This window comes from Fusarium poae (genome assembly GCF_019609905.1).
Source record: "Fusarium poae strain DAOMC 252244 chromosome Unknown contig_1, whole genome shotgun sequence".
In the NCBI taxonomy this organism is placed as follows: Eukaryota; Fungi; Ascomycota; class Sordariomycetes; order Hypocreales; family Nectriaceae; genus Fusarium; species Fusarium poae.
In genome coordinates this window covers 914,235-934,468 of record NW_025408659.1, presented here as the reverse complement: position 1 = coordinate 934,468, position 20,234 = coordinate 914,235, and the positions used below count along the sequence as shown (strand labels likewise).

At 49.1% G+C, this 20,234-nt stretch overlaps 6 protein-coding genes across 6 annotated transcripts; 3 read left to right on the top strand and 3 right to left on the bottom strand.

Annotated features, from left to right (window-relative positions):
• Positions 1-3,721: 3,721 nt before the first annotated feature.
• On the top strand, positions 3,722-7,580 carry FPOAC1_013065 (uncharacterized protein; the record flags this gene model as incomplete). Its single annotated transcript, XM_044857407.1, has 7 exons — positions 3,722-4,082; positions 4,128-4,254; positions 4,302-4,610; positions 4,703-5,933; positions 5,992-6,107; positions 6,186-6,272; positions 7,304-7,580. The coding sequence occupies 7 exons, from the start codon at positions 3,722-3,724 to the stop codon at positions 7,578-7,580; spliced, it is 2,508 nt and encodes an 835-aa protein (XP_044701590.1).
• An 878-nt stretch (positions 7,581-8,458) lies between these two features.
• On the bottom strand, positions 8,459-11,679 carry FPOAC1_013064 (uncharacterized protein; the record flags this gene model as incomplete). Its single annotated transcript, XM_044857406.1, has 5 exons — positions 8,459-8,828; positions 8,880-9,611; positions 9,756-11,102; positions 11,158-11,267; positions 11,317-11,679. 5 exons carry the CDS (start codon positions 11,677-11,679, stop codon positions 8,459-8,461), a joined length of 2,922 nt encoding a protein of 973 aa, XP_044701589.1.
• Positions 11,680-12,104: 425 nt separating this feature from the next.
• On the bottom strand, positions 12,105-13,508 carry FPOAC1_013063 (uncharacterized protein; the record flags this gene model as incomplete). The annotated part of the gene is made up of 3 exons (XM_044857405.1): positions 12,105-12,148; positions 12,970-13,401; positions 13,454-13,508. 3 exons carry the CDS (start codon positions 13,506-13,508, stop codon positions 12,105-12,107), a joined length of 531 nt encoding a protein of 176 aa, XP_044701588.1.
• A 31-nt stretch (positions 13,509-13,539) lies between these two features.
• On the bottom strand, positions 13,540-13,922 carry FPOAC1_013062 (uncharacterized protein; the record flags this gene model as incomplete). Its single annotated transcript, XM_044857404.1, has 2 exons — positions 13,540-13,576; positions 13,636-13,922. The coding sequence occupies 2 exons, from the start codon at positions 13,920-13,922 to the stop codon at positions 13,540-13,542; spliced, it is 324 nt and encodes a 107-aa protein (XP_044701587.1).
• A 1,026-nt stretch (positions 13,923-14,948) lies between these two features.
• FPOAC1_013061 (uncharacterized protein) lies at positions 14,949-16,214 on the top strand (the record flags this gene model as incomplete). Its single annotated transcript, XM_044857403.1, has 3 exons — positions 14,949-15,453; positions 15,501-15,728; positions 15,964-16,214. 3 exons carry the CDS (start codon positions 14,949-14,951, stop codon positions 16,212-16,214), a joined length of 984 nt encoding a protein of 327 aa, XP_044701586.1.
• Positions 16,215-18,923: 2,709 nt separating this feature from the next.
• Positions 18,924-19,529, top strand: FPOAC1_013060 (uncharacterized protein; the record flags this gene model as incomplete). The annotated part of the gene is made up of 1 exon (XM_044857402.1): positions 18,924-19,529. One exon carries the CDS (start codon positions 18,924-18,926, stop codon positions 19,527-19,529), a length of 606 nt encoding a protein of 201 aa, XP_044701585.1.
• Between the last annotated feature and the right edge of the window lie 705 nt (positions 19,530-20,234).

Here is a 20,234-nt window from a genome sequence, read left to right as displayed (position 1 = left end):
CGGCGGCACTAGCGTTGACTGCAATCAGTCGAGAAGGGTATCGTTTTTACTCTCAAGTGCCTGGTGATTGCGCTAGCGCTTTCACACTGTCTGCAAGTCGATCTTGTTTATTGTCTATTAGATCTTGGGCTGTACGTGATATGGTATTCCATGGGTTGAAGGAATGCTCACTCTGGTCGGGACACGGAGCCGCTGGGCAATGGCGATGGAGCCCTCTGCTGGACACTTTCTTGCCTCTATTGGTGATGGGGCATTGATCTCTTCTTCAGGGTAGACGATTATCAGGCTCACCTCGCAACCCTTCTTTTCAGCGTAATTGGTGCAGGACGTAGCGTTTTTACATAATCGCGTTTGTTGGCTATCAGGGTTGACTTTAGGGGTTGTCTCCGTTGTACAGATAGCCACTATGTTGATCAAAGGAACCGCTCGCTGAAGGCCTTGAGAAGAGCGGTTAAATCCGTGTGATACCTTGTGCTGCAACGATGGACAGTTGTTGATCGTATGTCTTTGGAACGTGATGGGTCGGTGAAGTGTCAAGTTATGTGGTTAGATTGGATGCCAAAGCGGAATATGGTACGGTATATTTCATTTCAACACATAACCATTCGATGAACTCCCATACTTACAAGGCCAAGGGCCGCAAGTTAATAATGGTTTTGATCCGTTGTACCGGTACAGACAGACAGAGAGATCTATTACGCCCGGTAGGCCAACGCCCAGAGGGCTCTATGAGCTAAAGATACATACACTTCGCTAGTCATTGCCTTGATCTCGCCAAGCCCATACGGTTCTCGTATTGTTCCTTCCAGTCTAGTCCTTGCTTTTCTGCTTGATTCCCGTGATTGTTAGTAGTAGCAGGTCAACTTGAAGCCCAAATCCTCCAAGTGTTCAGTTTCCTATCTTCGACGGCTGAAGCGATGCCTGCTGTTGACCATTTGAGGGCGTCGGGGGTTATCGGTTAGTGTTGATAAAATGTGGCTATTTTAGGGCGTTCTTGTCATCTCGTAAAGATCGAAATCGGTTGTCCCTTTTTGACACTCTTTGATTTATACCGCACGGACGGTTTTGCCGGGGGCGTATTGCTTACACAGTAATTAATCACTATTGTTACAGTATCTATGTATCCCTTGCTGACAGCTTACAAGCATGTTAAAACAGTGTAATGCGATTTCACAGCAGATTGCCGTCAACCTTTCGGGTTTCCACCCCATTTAATGTTGATGTAACAAAAAGGTGGGAAGCGCAGGAATACATTGCCCACTAAGAGTGAAATAAAGCAGCTTTCAGCCTGTGGAGTAACACTGCCGTGGGTCGCCTGATTATGGCTTGGTCGTCAGGATACGCTGAGCACAGTAAAATCAGTGATTGCTATATACACCCCGTAAGCTTGGTTCGTGCGCTTGAAATTGAAGAGAGTGTGTGGATGAAGAACCGGTTTCGGTCTTTGCTGTATGTGACAGATCAGTTACCTGCAGTAGAGTGAACAGCATTTTCGCGCCAAGATGCTTGCCTTATAGAACAAGCTTCGTCACACAATAAGACTTTGCTATGTAGAATATCTTAGTCCCGGTAAGGCGGCTAATGAGAAAATTGAATCACGTGCGGTGAGCGAACCCAACCAGTAGGCCACACACCCCCGGGATCGCAAGACGGATGGAATGTGTGTGCTGCTAGGCTCAAAGGTGTGTAAGTTGATGAGGATGAGGAAGCATGCTTCACCCCCCTAGAGGGTCATTCTAAAGGCGAGAGTGGGTCCCATGCATCAAGACCCCATGCGCTTTCATGGCTGGCTGATGCCGGCTCAAATTGGCGAATGCGACCTGCATCAGTCTAATGTAGATATGAAGTGCCTTGATGTTTTCATCTCTTAGGGCTATGAACTGGCCAACAGGACGAATCAATGGACCCTCAGGTTGTGATACGTTGCGATGCTCTCGCCTTGGAGCTGAGTATCCGACGGAGAAACCGTTTATCACAAAGTCTGCAGAGTCTTTGCTGGCTTAAAGCATTAAAATCCTGACTTCGGAAGTAGTTCCTCAGAGCAATCCGTTCGCACAATTTCATTGGAACTAACAGCAACCCTGAGTGGCCTTTAGTCCGGTGCTACGGGCACTTAACCACCACGGGGACCGTTTAGACGGACGACAATGGAACACGAATGCACCGATCTGTCGGTTGAGTCTCAAGTCAACGCTGCTAACTTGACCGTTTGTCTCACATCATTCTGACGTTCTCTCCAAAATACTTTTCGGTCGATGTTCTCCCGTTCCCCACGACCCACGTAGTAGACAGCGGGCATGTCACAGTGTAAAAGACGATGACTGCACTAACTAATATGGTGTAAATGATATAGCAGGTCGAACAGAGCCTTGCCCGCCCTAAAAGGAAAATTACGTGCGGGGGCACCTTCCTTCGCGCTCGCAGTGATCATGTGCAAGCAGCTTGCTTGGATGGACAGGGCGAGTGATGACAGGGGTGGTGGGGGTGAAGACACTCATTATCAGGAGACCATGTCGAGTGAAAGACAAGCCTTTACTTGATCATCTTAATTTTCTACATACCCAATCAAGGGAATTTGGCGGGAAAACTACCTATTACCAAGCTCATAAGTCGTAGTTCACTTTAGCAGTTCTTCCCTGCTGTTGTAGAAAGATGCATTACTTCAGCTGCCAAGTTTATCTGGCGCTCGAGCGTTATTGGGAAAACGTCCCTCGATGTCCTGTGTAGACAAATGGAGTGGAAGCATTGCCATGTCAGGGATCAGGAACCCACGGGTGATATGCCTACACTCGGACTGCCTCCGAACCTACCGGGCATCACATATGCTCACCTGAAAGGCAATGTTGAGAGCGAACTCAGTCGCAATAACTTTGGTGGCGATCCTCTCCGCCAGAACCAGCCCTCAAACGGTAATCACAATGTACTCTAGTCCCCTCAGCTGAATATTCGTCTGGATTTACACGCTTGTTCATATGTCCGTCCAACGGCTGTCCATTTTAGCTTGGGGATAGCGACACCAAACGCAATTTGTCGACCATCACCTGTCCACCCTCTGTGGCTCTGACAGAGATTTGAAGGCCTGGTATGGTCCATTCACCTGCCCTCCCTCGTCGACGGCTGCCTCCACTCACGTCACGATACCTACCCCATACAACACCATCCGATCCCCTGTTAGCGTAATAGACTAGCGGAGTCTTGATTTCATGGTGATCATCATCCACTCCGCCTGCTGTTGGCCGCGGCGCCAATAGGGTAACTAATCTTTAATGAAGATGCGTTACCGCTCGTGTTTCTTGCCCGCCGTCCGTCCTTGTTCCTTGACCAGACATCGCCCATTATCTTGGCCGCTGATCTGAACCTGATGATTACCAAGCTTGAAGCTGTGGCGCCTAGCTCATAATATATGGTCCATCATATAAGCGGCAACTCCGGCAAAGTCGGTAAGACTTGATGCCCAGTGAGTCGCCTTTCACTCCTAGATTTCCTCAGTTCTACCATCTTACACAATCTTTTCCCAGGATAACTATCTTACTGCCCCGAACCCCGCCAGGGAATTTCGATTCAAACTTCGTGAACCGTGCCACGGAGATACATAACTTCCGGCACTTCAATCTCCCGACCATCTCAGGGCCCTCAAAAGGCCCGTCACTTCCTCCGCGTGGCCGGTTCGTCGCGGAATCGCACCGTATCAACAAGTCTCATCAGCAGAAGGCCTGCAACAATGGGCAAGACGGCGCAGGTCCCAGACAGCACCACGATGCCTCATGGTACCGAATTAAAGTACTTTGATCCCTGCGCCGCCACTGCGTCCATGTTCTTGTACGCCCAGGGCTCATCTGTCGCCTGCTGTCACCATGATACTCTCGCCATTGAACGAATATTTTCACGACACGCATCCGACATTCAATTATTGGCAGTCGATAATCACAGCGAGGCTGGGGGTGGTCGCTTTGTTGTTAGTTATGATGCTGACCAAACAGCGATTGTATGGGATCTAATGACGGGCGACGAGATCTCTCGATTTGCTTGTCGTAATCATTTAACTGTCGCAGCATGGATGAAGAACGGCAATGTAGCTTTTAGTAAGTTGTTGAATAAGTTTCCCACGATTAACTGACGATTTTTAGGCAACACAAAAGGAAGTATTATCATGTTTAAGCCTTCAACATCTGAATATGTTTCTTCAAGGACTATCGATCAGATTGCTGTAACTGCATTGGCACCGTCAGCTGATTGTCGAACATTTGCTATTGGGTGAGTTCTCATACATCTTACACTGAATCTCAATAACACGACCTTAGTTATCAAAATGGCTCTCTATTTGTTGCAACCCTGCAGCCATGCTTTACAATCTTGCACAATCTTACCACTTCCAGAGGGCCGTCACCCATCGCCAACCTCGCATGGCATGCTTCGTCTCGGCAAAAGTCCGACATGCTTGCTGTCCAGATGCGCGACGGTGACTTACGAGTCTGGAGCGTGGCAAAGAAGTACAGCGCCGATAATCCTGCAAAAGTGGTTCGAAACCTTGTGAAGGCTGAGATCTCCATGGACGGACCCAACTGGATGGGCTGGTCCAAGAACGGCCGCATAATTCAGTATTCTAGCTCGTAAGTCTTGTAGCTTGTCATCACCATAAAACCCGCCAGGTTACGCGCGCGCCTGGCTGCATGACCCATATCATCAACTAACATATGCACAGGCAAACACAGTCATGGGATGTTAGGACAAAGCACGTCACTCATGATCTCATCCCAACTCTCGACCTTGTTCGTGGCCTCGCCGTCTATGGGCCAGGTGCCACGTTGTTCACCCTTGGCCCCAAGAACACCGTGCGGCAGTTCGACCTGAACTCCCCGGCCATCATGGTCGCTAATGTCCAACACCCAACAAGCCTATTACCACCCTCGCCTCTAGTCTCAGAGGACAGCAAGGTTCACGACCTCTTCAAGTTTACCCGGGCACGTCTTAGCGATATTCCCCACAGCCATGCTATAGGCGCTAACAGTGCTCGTCGCACCAATGACGATCTGCGCCGTCAAATGCTCAACACTATCTTCGGGTGGAGCAAAGAGGTTGAAGACCTGATCAGAGATGAGATGATCAGACATCCCCAAGGATCTGCCAGTCGTATTCTTTTGGCCGGGTGGCTTTGTGACATTGATCCTAATATCATGAACGCAAACTTCGAGAACATGACTTCTTCCGACTGGATGCTGTTGGCTTTGAGTGGAATCGGTGGCCATACCTCACAACAGAAGCTTGTCTATACATATGTCCAGCGCCTACTCGAGGCTGGTGACGTACACGCAGCAGTTACTATTATGCTACGCATGGGAGACCACAACGACGCTATCGAGGTTTATATCTCTCACAAGCGCTATATGGAGGCGCTGATTCTCACATGCCTCTCAGCCCCTAGCGTTTGGGAGCGCCAAGCTGCTATCATTAGACAATGGGGAGAGCGGGCGGTTCAACATGGCCAACAGCAGCTGGCAATCAGGTGCTTTGATTGTACTGAACGAGAGTCTACTGAACCTTGGACTTCTCCATCCGCTGCGCAGCTTAACTTCCAGACCATGAACCCTAGCATTCCTGAAGTCCTGAGCCCATCTCTCCCACCTCCTGGCGTTCGACATGGGCCCCAACACGGCATCGCAGAGGTGTCTGCGCTCAAGCTGGTTACCTCGTTTGGTGATCAACCTCAGAAGTTTAAGTTCTTTGCAGATGACGGTGGCCAAACTCCTATTGCCGCCGGTGTTACTCCTATCGCTGACTCTGCCGGCTCACCCGCCTTCTCGCATGCCTCTGACAACAGCAGAGTCAACACCCCTGTCTCTTCTCGACGACGCGGGCGTTTACCGTCCATTGGTGAGATTCCATCAGGCCTCAGCAGAGATGCACTTCAGTCAGCTGAGATCTCTGCTATTCCTGTGGGTGTGGATTTACAGCTACGGCCTGGACCTGCCCACAAAGACATTACATCTCCAGGCCAGTCTGCCACTTCTACCCGCTACCGCTGGCCAACTCGCCGCCGAGGTCCTGCCTCCGTGGCGAACTCTGCCACTTCTGCATCGAGCGCCGGATGAAGCCTTCGTCATCGAGCTGTGAGAAGCCGAGAAGATTACATCTGCAGTCTAGATGCTGCCAGCCACAAGAGGCAGTGCAGCTGCTAACGTAGCTAGTCAAGAACTCGGAATGATCCGGGCAGTCGAGCTGGAAGTCGGGAACAAACTGCTTGCCCTCGAGAACATTCTGAGGAACGTGGCCATGTAAGTGCTTGCAATCAGTCCAAAGCAGAGTGATGATCTTCACCACTTCTCATGTCCCCCGAGGGCTTGCTGGACAGTCCGTGGATCAGCTTGAAGAATCTATGAGTGCTTTTAATAATCAGCTAGAAAATGATATTGCCGAATCAGCCAGTAAATGACTTAAGGGAGGGTCAGTTACAGGGTGGTGCGGGTCCAGCGTCAGTAGTTTCTTATTTTAGTTTTAATGGAAGTACCCCAAAACGGACTAAGCGTGGCGCATGCCATGTACACAGCCAGAGTCGAAATCGACCCCGCCAGGTATCAGACATAACAGAGTCCAGTTATTTCGGCGTCCGGGCTTCAAAGATCCGTAGTATAATCAACTTACAACTACTCTCTTTTCATAAGAGCCAGCTCGAACTATCCTCATCATTTCTTCCGGTCATGCATGGAGTTCAAATTCACTTGGGATCACTGATACCCATCTAAATGCTGTTAGTGAGTACGAAGGGCAGGGACCATCCCATCGGCGGCAGTACGCGGGGCATGCGCCACGTTTAGTCCATTTTGGGGCACTCTCAATAAAACTACAATAACAAGTTACTGACGCTGAACTCGCACCACTCTGTAATGCGAATGAGATTGATTAAAAAAACAGGAAACTAATTCAGATAGTTAGGTACTTTATTGCGAACTCTTTATCTTGCTCATTATTGGGCTATGGCCGTAAAAATAACGTCCTCATGCAGGCCATATCAGAGAGTGATGGAACCACACAGCAATGTTGAGCAAGCGTCCTTGAACAAGAGGTTCCACTTTGCCCTCTTGTTTTCCATAACTACCATCCGGATTATGTTTTATCGTGTTGGGGATCCTTACATCTTACCTTTCGCGCATGTTATCTTAGTCTTCGTAGACTACATGGCACAAAATCTGGAGGCCATGGCCTTTATTGAGAAGGGATTTCTGGGGACTAACCTCTAATCTGCTTAATGCTCTGTTGGCTTCCAAGAAGCATGGTTGTACAGTAGGTAGGTAGCAGATGGATCCAGGCCTCCAAGCAAGGACGTGTACAAACGCCCATTGCCAGAAGAATTTGCCATCCGAGGCCTACTTTACGCTGAGAGCCATTTACCCGGTGGCCGGTGTAAGAGCCATGGGATGAATAAGGACGAGAGGTTTCTTGATTTGTCCTTCAGGAGGAACTGGCGGGTGAACCGGATTTTGTCACTTGCTTACAAGACTGCCGACTCTGGTGATTGGTTGATCTGGGACGCAAGCGACGGCGAATTCTCAGCTGGGACCAAGAAACCCATCCGCAAGGCCTAAGTGACATCGTGCATACATCGCAGATGGTAGGAATGCATCACCAGATGCACGGAAGCTGTTGAGACTAGCTGGGGAAGGAGATACCGTATGAGTTGGGGGAGCGGTCTCCTAGTTGTTAGTTTAGAGTACACCAGCTCAAAGAAGAGTCTTCGGTCAAAGAGTTGTATCGTTTTCAAACATGACAAGATTGTCAATTTAATATCTTATGTCGCGAATAGGAGTGGCGGTCTCGTCACCTATTATTTACCCATGAACTGCTACATCGAGTAGCGACAGAATTCTCGTTCAAACCGTGAGCATTGGAAATGTATGCTACGACAGAATTAGGCGGCGATACATTGCTGATACCTACTCGCGGTTGCATCAAGCCAGTTCACAACGCAGTGGCGGGGTAGAATGATAAGAAGTGAAGGAATGGGTTCTGAAAGTGTCCATCTCCTGTTGTTTATATTGCGCAGTACTGCAGGGTGAAAATATATTTTATTGAGCTTGATTGTTCATTATTGAGATGATAGTTCTTCTCGAATTTATATCTCCAGATGTTTTCGTCTAGAACATTGAACTCTAAAGTAGGACTTTCTGATTAATAATAGTCTAAACCCTGAAGGGAAGGGGGATCTCCGGATTTTCCAACACGGACAGGGTGTGAGGATCGTAATTGGATGGACCGCTTGTCCGTTCTCAGGAGGCGCACATTCATATTTATATAGAGAGAGAAACAAGATTCAGCATTCATTCTAAGTACTTTAGCGCGAAATCACATTGATAAGAAAGAGAAGGAAAAAAATAGCGGGTGCCATGCGATGATTATGATAAGATAATAATGAGAGTCATCGGGACCGATCTCCACGTCCCGGTGGGAAGTATCTTCCACCCTATCACTGCCGGTGCGATGGGTTCATCTGTAAATGGTGAGGCATGGATCGTAGATGCCCTTGGTCGCCCATTTGATGAGGCATCCGAGGCTGCGCAGCCATGGGACCAGGCCTTGGAGTATGGCAGCTAGGTGCGCTTGTGCCGCTCGAGAAGCTCCAGCTGGTCCGAGGATCATGATCATAGCTGAAAAGATCTCTCTGCAGGCCTTCGAGAATATGCATGTCCGTTCGAAGTGCGCTCGTTGCTGTTGCCGACTGTCGCAAGAACTGGATCGTCATGTGGAACAGTGTTCGGAGGAGTTCCTCATCCACATAAGTGTGAAGAATTGGGTCACGGAATGCAGCTGATAAGATTAACAGGTTTCCCCATTGCCTACAATGTGGTCAGTTGAGGTGGAGGCAGTTGGTGGGGGAAAGGACTTACGCGTGAGCTGTGCCGAAAACATTGGTGATAATCGGCCTCTTGTCTCCGAGACCATGGAAGGCACGGGTGCTCTCGATAAGCGCCTTGATGCCCTTTTTGGCCAACTCGACAACTTGAGGATCGATATCGCCATGCGTTCTGGCTTTGGGGTGCATGGCAGGTGCAGTGATATCCTGTCGAAACTCGGAGATGACGCTGGGAAAGTTGGGGCTCGATGCATGGTTCTTGATAGAGTGCGAGAACTGCAGAATTTGTTGGATGAATGGGCGGTAAGTAATCGCCTGGGCTCCCCAGTACTTTGCTCGCAATCTTGCCGCCAGAATATCATCTGCGGGTGGATCATCCTCTCTGAATGCGAAACTGGGAGCGACCCAATGCATGCCCGAGACAGCATCAGAAACAACGCCAACATTTCCTAACTTATCCTTGCCTGGTTTAGCCTGATCCTCAGGGGCGTAGAACATTCGGTGGATGCTGTTGAGGTGAGTTCGTAGATATAGCTGGCCTGGGTAGCTGTCGAGGATACGCTGGTCGAAACCTTGCAAGAGACTCATGTTGGGGTGCGGCATATCATCTTCGTGCGAGAGCAGGCCTGATGGAGGGAGTTGCATCTCTGCAATGATATCACTTTCTAACTGCAGGCAGGTCCAGAATGCGAGAGAAAATTGGTTGTACTTGGTTTCCTGAATGAACTCGTTGTTGCGCTTGATTCGTCTCATTTTGTCCAAGCTCCTGGCATCTCGTTAGTCACACCATCGCCTGTGTTTTATTGAAGATCCTAATACCCACGGTCGCATAATGGCCTGCAGCTTGTGGCTGGCCGTGTGAATGAACGCAAAACTCTCCATTGGTCTACCCAGCTGGCCATGATATAACCCAGCAAAGATGTTGGCGTATACATTATTCATGTTGTACGCGCCAGTGTGGTTGCCAAGGATATCCGTAGCATATGCAAAGTATTCTAAGCCAGGAATCACCTCGTAGTTTTTCGTAGGGCTGCTACCAGCGCCGGAAGCACCCACGCCACGGAATAATGGACGGTCGTCAAGTTTCGTATCCCCTTCCTCCTTCGGCGAGGGCAGACCCGACGACGAGTGCGATTGGGACGAACATCGCCGGCGAGGGCGTCGATCGGACGGCGGCGGGATGGCTCCATTGCGAAGGACAGCATCAGGGACATTATCGCGGTGAAGGCAAACGCTACCCAGAGCCAGAACCGTGAGAACCAGAGCGGTGTGGATGGACCGATCTGGTCGACCAGTGCGAGATGGCGCGGGTGGTGGCTCGGAGCCATCCAACCCCGGCGGTCGTTTTCTCTTTGAGCCTGCCACTTCTTCCGTCTGCGAGCCTCCTCCAACGTCAAAGGTGGGCTTTGATGTTTGTGGTTTCGCTGGACGTGGCTGTGATGCTGGGAGGTTATCCAGAAAGTGCCTGACCAAATCGTCTAAAATCTTGGGCTCAATGATAGGGTGCATGTTGAGAATGTTTTTCTTGAAACTTTCCACATACGCCCACACTTTCGGCTCAGAGAAGTCAGGGTTGCCATCAACCAAAACGCCCCCCTTGTATTCCACTTGATCAGGAGGGCTGAGTCCACCAAGCTGGCCCCAATCAGCCGCCGGTGAAGGAGATGCGGTATCGGATGAATCGTCCGCCATGTCCAAGTGGCCATGGTCGGTCGGTTCTCGAACTTGTCGCGATGGGTGAGCATCTTCACCTTGCCCATAAACCATCATAACACCTCTGTTTTGTTCTTGGCTGATGGGGTATTCGCTGATGAATCGGACACCTTCGCGCTCAACGTGGTGTTTTGCAAGCTCCCTAATGGAAGGCCATTCCAAGAGCAGGCCTGCTAAAGTCGTATGATTGATGGGAATCGCGGGCTCACCAGGGGGAACAGGTGGACCGGGCTCAACCTCCATTTCATCTTCAGCCATCATACGAAGTGGCATAGATTCCGATGAGGTGTGATTGCGGTAAGGATCGGCGTAGCAATGGTCGGCAGAAGCGTCGTTAGCCACGTAAGGCGATGCTGGCGCGCACTTGTACTCGTCGTCCGCTGATGGTTCTGTCGTTGGAGTTAATGTCGCGATATGCTGGTGCAAGAGGGATTCCATATTGGTCAATCTCTGGTCGAAGCGCCCCAGGTGCGACATGATAGAATCAAGTGAAGCCAGAACTGTATTGAGACCATCCCGGATATCGGCCTGAGCCTTGTCCGTGCTATTTGAACCGTTTAGTCTCCGCACGGTTCAGATAAAGATTTTACCCAACTTACGGCTTAAGGACTGGGTCACGGTATTTGCATTCCACGCCCTTTCCCGAGCACATTCCGCATGGTATCTGCTCATCACATTTATGTTTCCGTCGCCGGCAACTCTCACACGCCTTTATCATATTAGAACTTGCGCTCTTCCGATTCTCAAGAGGCTCGTACCTGAGAAGCTCGCGTGTTCTTCTTTTTAGTCAGGACGGGCGACGAATACCCATCATAGAAGGGTTCCTGAGTGTTTGGAGGATAACCTCCATGTTGCTCATAGGGCATCTGATGAGGTACGGGAGTAGGCTGTAGGAAGCTGGGCGCATGATAGCCACCCAGTGTTGGGGGCATAGAAGTTGCGCCTTCATAATTCATGTGTCTCGGTGGATTATCCGGATATGCGCCAGGAGGAGGTGGTGGTGGGAGCGAGGTTGGCAGGAGATGAGATGTTGACGACATTCCTTCGGGCGCATGGCCCTTCGAGTTGGGTAGGGGTCCATCCTCGGCAGGATATGACAAAGGAAGATTAATGTTGGACATTTCAAAATCAAGCTGAGGACTTGTAGAATTGGCAGAAGGGCTCCGTCATGGCGGACCACCGGGCTGCCTTGTCGGGTTGCACAGCATTTTAAGTCAATGTCCCTGCCCTACACCAAACCCAGTACACCGGAGGGACGGGATTGACCCCTCGTTTGCAGAAATTGCGTGCATTGTGGCTAACAAGGGGATGGTGTTGACTTTCCTTTCGGTGCCCATGAAATGTAGCATGACCGCGTGCTGATGGTTGCTTCTCCGGAACCCAACCTCGCACACATCTGCCTTATAAGGCGAGGCGACGTCTCAGGACCCATAAAGCGTGGGATGTCCTATTCGTACCTCGAATGCCATTTCAGCTCTCAGCTCGGACCCGCGCGACAGGGGTCGTTGATAGAGTCTCGCAGCACCCTGTTTGTTCGGGCTGTCTTCTAAAATGCAGGACCAGGATGCTGAACAAGGTTGGCGCACGGGGCTGTTAGCGTCAGAGTGTTGCTTCGAGTTACGTAGTCATGTATACAGTGCCTGCTATCCACAGTAATGGCCGATCTCCCCCGCTGGTCCCTGACAGCTTTTGCTAGGTGACACTCGTCATTAGCACATGTGCCAGGACGGGGTCCGTAAGCGGCGCACGGATAAATCGCACTAGCCGGTTTCGATTGAGCAACGTCGCAGACGTTTTTGTTGACGTTATCATGGCGAGATCAAGACTTGAATCCGGCCACCACGAGTAATCCCATACGTAGCATTCTCGACGATATGGGCCCTTCGATACACATTGCAATAATGGTATATTCCCTACTGCCACCGCACATAGTGAATGGCATCAAAAGAAGTTAGATCTTGGGGGTCATAACTATTATCCAGCGCTGCGCTCAATTCAAGTTCAAGTAACTTTAAAACCAAATGCAGCAATTTGATTGGGGAACTTGATCAAGTTCAATTCAATTATCGCAGGTTATCCAATTAAAAAGCCGGATTCTTGCATTAAAGTTACTTGAACTTGAATTGAGCGCAGCGCTGCTATTATCCTGTGTATGATTTCATGAAACAAGAACAAGAACGTCTATTAAGGTAGCTCATGCCACCGATACCACCAACTTCCCAAGCCCATCTAGGATTCTTCGCATCTCAACGTTCTCTAAATCTGGACTTCACACACAAGTTCCTAAGACCTCTTCGCCCAAGTTCATTTCCAATGGAGCCTCCATCGCTTGTTACAATGAAGACAATCACTACTCCCTGTTTCCGCCTTAACCTTCATCTCTTTATACAAGTCGTGATTCTTTAAATAACCTGTTTTTGAAAGTTTGCAAACAGCTAGGAGTGCCTCGGAACGTTTCCCAGAGCCTGGTGGAAGGCACAGAATGATGGTCTCGAGCACAGGCTGTATGTCCGCAGGCTCAAGTGTTTCGAAGTGAAGCAGCTCGATCTCCATGAGAGTCATGATGACTTCCAGGCACTGCTTTGTGGTGTAGTTTATTCCAGGAACTATGCCACCTTTCAAAGTATAGGTAGAGTGCAGACAACCTGGCCCAAGGTATATTGCCATGTCTGTAGGTTGGATACAAACTTTGCCGTACTCCAGCTTCGTCACGGAGTCAAGGAAGATATTCTTGGATCTTCGGCACTCCTTCCAAATAGCCAGATTGTGCTTAGTTGGAGGGTATACTGCCCAGATCTTGACGGCACACAACCCAAGGGCTGTGATAACATGATTGCCTTGATCTATTTATCCGATCAGCCCCAATCAAATTGCAAGATCAGCTTCCGTACTCACCAATATGTAAGTCCACCAAAGTACCTGCCGGTGTTATGTTGCAACCCGTTATCATTTCTGATATGGTTGGCTCGACGCCGAGATGACTAGGTCTTTGCACTCCTCTCCCTCGACCAAGATTCACTGCATATTTTGCATTAGCCAGATCAGGCTTTTGAAGCTGTCTCAAGACATCTACCAACATAGGATACTTTTCCGGAGCACCTGGTCGTTGGACAGAGTAAACCTTGGATTTGTGTATATTGAAGTCGCACAAGGCTTCATTCAGAATGAGATCGTCTGAAATCATGTCGTTCCGACATTGGTTTGCGGGGAACAGATATGGATCAGCATAGCCATGCTTGGTCCAGTCTTGGTCTCCGATCTTCAGAGTTGAGAGACCGCCTGCTCTTTCGATCGCCTGCTTGAATATATTTGGCGCCAGCGGAACATCAGAGTCCGCAAGGAATTTCGTCACCAAACTGTGCATGTCAAAGACGTCCTGTTCTGTACGACTTTTGTCGTGCGCCCCCACATGCCTCTTGAAATGGCTTTTTACCATCCCCATGCAAAAGAAGCATTGATATACGAGCGGCATGCTCAGATTGGGGGCAGGAAAGCGAATGTAGCCGGTAGATTACCGTTATGGAAGATGAATAGACTTTGGAATGACTGGCAAGTGGACTGGCAAATGGACTGGCAAATGGACTGGCAAATGGACTGGCAAATGGACTGGCAAATGGACCGATGCGAGGAAGCGATGATCTATCCTCTCCCCCCCAGTAGCTTCATCGATCGTGAACTATCTGCTTCATAGGCCTGCGTGTCATTTGAGAGTTGAGACCGGTGAGGCTGCGATATCCCAGACATGGAGATGCTATACGCACCCCCGTTAAGTAGCCCCTGACTGTTTACTCAGACAAGGCTGTTGGATCATCTACTACCAAAACGGTCCCATCCCAGTCAGCCATGGCTGCATTCCACTTCCTAGTGCCCTGGTGCAGCTTCTCTCGAACTTGCAGTATGTACCTTGCATTCGCAGGGGTCTAGAGAGAGCACCCTCAAAAGGTCGCACACGCTACCGTATATGTGCTTTGCCTAAAGGAGATTCTGAAGTTTCTTACAGTACACTTCTCGTCTTTGCTTGATATGTTTGTCCTTTGTTGTTGGTTTACATCTGGACCTCCTGGACAACAAGTTCATGAACTTCGCCTTCTTGAAGTTCATGGTGGAGGGCGCTAGTCCCAGATTTGCATTAGGCTGATCGGAGATATATTCTAAGATTAGCCGTAGGAGTTACAAGGCTGGGGAAGCCAACAACAGGGGTCCCGCTGATATTGTTGTCCTACGCTGCGCCACCTCCAACCCCCGGGTTGTCCCTGCTGCCCAACTAAAACCGCTTCTTCCCTCCTGCTCACCCAAGGCTTCTTTTTCCCTCTTACTCACCCAAGACTTCTTTTTTGCCTCCTGTTCAGGCGACAGGCAATTTAGTCACGAGAACATAGCAGACTGCAATATGATGGATAACAAAGAGAGCTTATCAGATCGTATTCAAAGTCTCCAGGACGACATTGTAAATTTCAATGGCGATACAAAAGACTTCCAATCTTTAAGCAACAAGTTAGCGATTTTTGTACCGAAAACAAGTGCATTCCTGGCACTATGGCCGGCAGTCAATGCATTACGTCAAAATAAGATCACTGACCAACACGTAAGGCGACTTGGTTTTTTTTTCAAACAATCGCTTGGTCCTGACGAACACCTATTGAGCAAAGATCTCAAGCTTAGCACGCGTCAAACGCTTAGGCGTGTCAAATTCTATACAGCCTTGCTCATTGGCATATCCCTCTCAATTGCATATCTCAGGCGTTTAAAGGGTACAGATCTTGACGTAATATGCAGCCTTGCTGCATATTTTGTGGACAAGTACAAACTCGATACCTGTTTTTCCAACAAGAAGATTCGCGACGCCATTGAGAAGGCTGAATCCAATGAATTGCCGTTCGCCGACTGGCACTCAGGTATATTCGAGACAATTTCAAGTTATCTTTTATCTTACAACCAACAGTTAAAGAAATTTGCAAAACATCGATTGGCTCTGCAAAGAAGGTCCCGGCGATCGATATCCCACCAAACGACAACAGTCCACCAAACGACAACAGTCCACCAAATGACAACAGTCCACCAAATAAGCGCAGGAGAGAGGATGGGGCCAACGATCAAACAGCTCAACCTTTGCAAAAAAAGGCGAGAGAAGATACCCCAAATACATTCAAGTTTCCAGCCCCTATAATAGGTAATAGCAGAATGGCAGTTTGGCGTATCGATGGTCAAAAAGGACTCGACAAACTGAAACAAGAGCTTTCCTTATCTGAGCCAACAGCAACTTTAACTTTAGCGAAAGGGTATTCCTGCTTAACAGTTTATCCAAAGCTTAAAACTGTCTTGGAATATGTGAAGCTAGCAGAAGGTGTTTTTCAAGGTATCTTCAGCCGCCAAGACTTACTCAACGCATGCTAATTGACCTATAGATCTTCCCCTCGATGTTCCCGCTGACACACCTGTCTATGAGATCAAGCTTGACGAAGGTCTCGCTCGCGTGGGCACGACATCATGTATCATCCACGATAAAGCAACACTGGTTCATTACAATAATGGGGATATATTTTTGACGTACATTCTGAAGGACGAAAAAGGGGGAGGGCTTATAGAACTAGAGAATAGTCGCCTGCTCTGCCCAGTTGAGGGCTCACTAGACGGAGATGCTATAGACATCACATAGCAAGTCATCGTCTGGTGGTTTCACATGACCGCCTTTTATACTTTTTTGACATTCAATCCCCACGCCATATGTTCCTGCTCCGTCTGGATCCCACTGCCACGCTGTCGGTACCGTCGTAAGGTCTGTTTGCGGTAACGATTCGGTCTCAATTAGTACCATTCCGCGACGTTGTAGCAACTCAGTCCTTTTTTTTTGGGAGAGTTCTGGTATGAGCAACATGACTCCAAAGCGCGAGGTGAGATCATGGTCAACGAGATATTGATAGATTCGCAAGAATAAGATCTCAGCAATTCCAGAAAGGTCAAGCATTTGGCCTTTACGAAATTCAAAGGGATATAGCCCTATCCCATCAACGAATGCAAATTTGTACCCACAGACCTGATCGAGATCGATCTTTTCGTTGGCAAATTTCATGATCCAGTAGAGATATCCTTTTTTCGCCTGTTCGGCATACCCGACGAAGGAGTGATTTGGCGGTAGTGTTTTATGCTTATGCAGGGCAATGATGCCAATTTTGTTCGAAGCATTGCAATCCCATATTATCTTTAGTAAGTGATCGAGATGTTCTTCGTTAACGGGCAACGAGGTCTCGGGTAGAAGATTGTGATAACTAAGCAAGTGATTAGTGATGATTATGGCAGTTAGTCCATATTCCATACACATCACGAGACTTATCAAGGACCTCCTCTGTAACCTTTTGTTTAATATATAAAATGTGATCGTCCTTGGCGGGGTGCGAGTCTTCATTTTCCGGCATTTTGGTCACCTGATAAATGAACGATGGCGTTGAAAGGTCTGGTTTGATTGTATCGTACAAAGTATGGCTGGTGAGAGTGCTGAGATAGAGCGCGCTATTCGTGACTAGAAGTCTTTGCGGAGAGCATTATCGTCGGATGAGGGAGACAAATTTTTCTGACCGTTGGGCGGAGGTTGGGAAAAGTTATGACGAAGATGGGTCGGGCACATGTCATCAGGCTTAGGGTATGATGACTTTCTAGTCTCCGAAGAAGCACGGGATTTCTTGCATAGCGGGGATCCCTGCATATCGACGCGCAATAATTCCCTCATGCCCCGCAGTGCCGGTTACTTATAGACCTTGACGTCATGCCGACCAATGACCGTGACCCCTTGACTACCCCTCACAACAGTGCTTGCGCCTAAATATCCATTGGGACAGATGTGAATCGTAGGTTTTTATTAGCATGATCACGTACTGTATGACACCGTTCAGCATCTCCTTCACCAAGTCAGACGATCAAACAGAGCTAACGTCAATGCACGCTTTTACCGGCGCTGGAGCATTGTGTCCAAAATTCGAAGGGTTTGTCCACAGTGGATAATGTTCTACTGCGATGGAGACGAAAAGTTTCTCACTGAGGGGTTAATCTACTACGCTCACGGAATAACTCTTATGTAACTCTGGCGTAGAGATGCGTGTGCGGGTCGGCACGAGCCATCGTACGTTAAAAAGCGACCCTTTGAGTAATACGCATTCGCGTATTGTCGCATATTGAAGGACCCCAGACTCATTTGTTTGCAGAAAGTAATTGCCACGCAAATTCACGCATACCCTGTAGTTCGGGCTGATGTCTATCGACTGTGACGTCACGTCGGACCATATCCTCGGTCGTGATGGAAAAGGTACCCCACGTCTTCTTGTAATAATTCTTTCTTAGCATCCGCTATTGGCGGAGGGTTTTTGCCGTTAGAATAGCAGTAGGACGTGAGAAGTAATTTGAATGGATTTTCTTGCCGTCGGGCTAGCGATAGAGGAAAACGTCCGACTTCGCTGCATTTTTGGAAGTTGTGAGGCTCTGTGACTTTATTCTGCTTTTGTCTAGGGTAAGTTCCTCTGATGAGGGACTGAGCTACTGTCAAGGCTGTGGCTAAGGTAGAAGTGGGTCATCGTGGAATTAACGAGTATAGCGTACTGTGAGAGTAAGCCTGTCGGCAGGGTGACGACTCCAATAATCTGATCTGCCCTCATCTCTGAATTGGTCCATCTTCATATTATGGCACAACACAGAGAAACCGGCAGCCTTTTCACCAACAACCGCCTGATGACTCTGTTATGTGCACATAATGCACACAGGAGAGAATGGTATCGAAAGTTGCCTTTCATCCATTTTCGACGACTTGAAGCACGATCCATTCCCCGACCGAGTCCTGTTGAGTCGACTGCTCCGATCGGCAGCGCAAACGACAGAAGCGCAGCGCTAATCGACAAGGGCTTCCATAGCCGCCGCCTTCAGAGTTCCCAAGTGTCGTGGCTGTGATGGATCTGTCCTCATTGAAGCGACGATGAGATCCGATTGCGCTTGCGCAACCAGACGGGGCATACTACGAAATCACTCCACGCCTCGGCCGTTTATAACAAAATCGAACTAAAGAACAGATTTCATGCTCTGCATCGAGTACTTATAGCCATTCACCGCCTGTCTTGAGGTGCCGGAAATTGATATCAAGCCGATGATCCCCTTCGCGACAAATCCGCAATGCCGAAATCAATCCGATAGGATTGAGAACCAGCAGTTTTATGCTAGATACTTACCCTGTCTTCCTCGATGACTTGCGGTGCAAGCTCGCAACAGGTCAGGTCCGAAATACCAACATTCGCATTCGACCGAAACGAAGTTACACGGGCGCAGACAGGAGCCATTGCGACCGACTTGCCGTCAATCGACTGGGTATAGCGCTATTGAGAACAAGATGATCGACTTCTGCCTGACCCTTTGGCTCAATGATGGGAAACCTCGGCAACTGATCGATGAGAGCAATACCGAGACTCCTTCAGCTGATGCAAAGCTCATGTCAACTATTGCGGAAAGAGTTTGGTCTCAATCCTCCGACGCCCAATCCGTCAATCAAACAGGATATCCTCCGTTGCAATTCGCTCCCATAGCTTGCAATATCGAAACCAAGACAACAGGCATCCAGCAAGACGGTGAGCTGCAGCTCTCCGTCTGGACGGCGGCCTGGTATCAACGCATGACCATGCTCGTGCCTGAACGGATTGCTCAGCATGGCATTGTCACGGTGCCACTACTGTATATCATCGGGCACGATTGGAAGTTGTCCTTTGCGAGTTGGCGCGAGGACAGAATTGAGATCATAGGGTCGCTCGTCCTAGGAGATACGAGGACGTTGCTGGGCTCATACACTATCGTTGCTGTATTGCGGAAGATCGGCGACTGGATTGCAACTGTGAAGTGCTCAATGTCTGAAACTAGAGAATTAAGTCCCAGGCTGTACGCCAACAATCAACCCGTAACTGTAGCCGGCACGCGCAATCTCTTACGACATCGCCAAAGCTGATTGGAACCAAATGGGACCTGAGGTTCTATCCCAGATACTCGATGAACATCAACGTTTTTGATAGTTTGTGTATCATACTTCTGTCACGTCGGCTCTGAAGACTGAATAGAGTTAATTAAGCTAAAATGATGACAATTTCGGGATTGCGTTCCCTGACATTTATTGTTTGAGTCGGCTGGCCACCAACGGTTAAGTCCCTCCAATAGAACGCGCTCGATGCGACGCGGCTTGCACGGGACGTGGGGGCGGTCCGCATTGAATGAAAAGAAATCCAGCCCTGCTAACTCCGACACCGTCTGTGACCGTTGCTGTCAGTGATACTCTTGAAAGGGCGAATAGCATTCTGTGTCATGATGGCGAAGGTCTGTGCCATGGACATAAGGGACATGGGAAGGTGTTGACGACTCAAAAGAAGCTCGACTCTCATTAGGAACGTCGAGCGGAGGTGAAAAGGGACGTGGTCAGGTCTTGCTCACTCTGTCCATTTCGAACCGAATTGGCAAAATCAGGCTCGGGAACAGTAAAGGGTTGAGTCGAACTATTTCGAAACCCGTTGCCTTGCCTTGAGTGACCATCCGCCTTGCCTGGTTATAGTGTCACGTCCCGGCGACGCTAGAGCCGTGGGGGTTTCGCGCACCTTTTCGGCGAGCCAGCGCGGGCACAAAGCCGTGTTGGCAGACCCTGTGCCATCCGTCTGGCATAGAC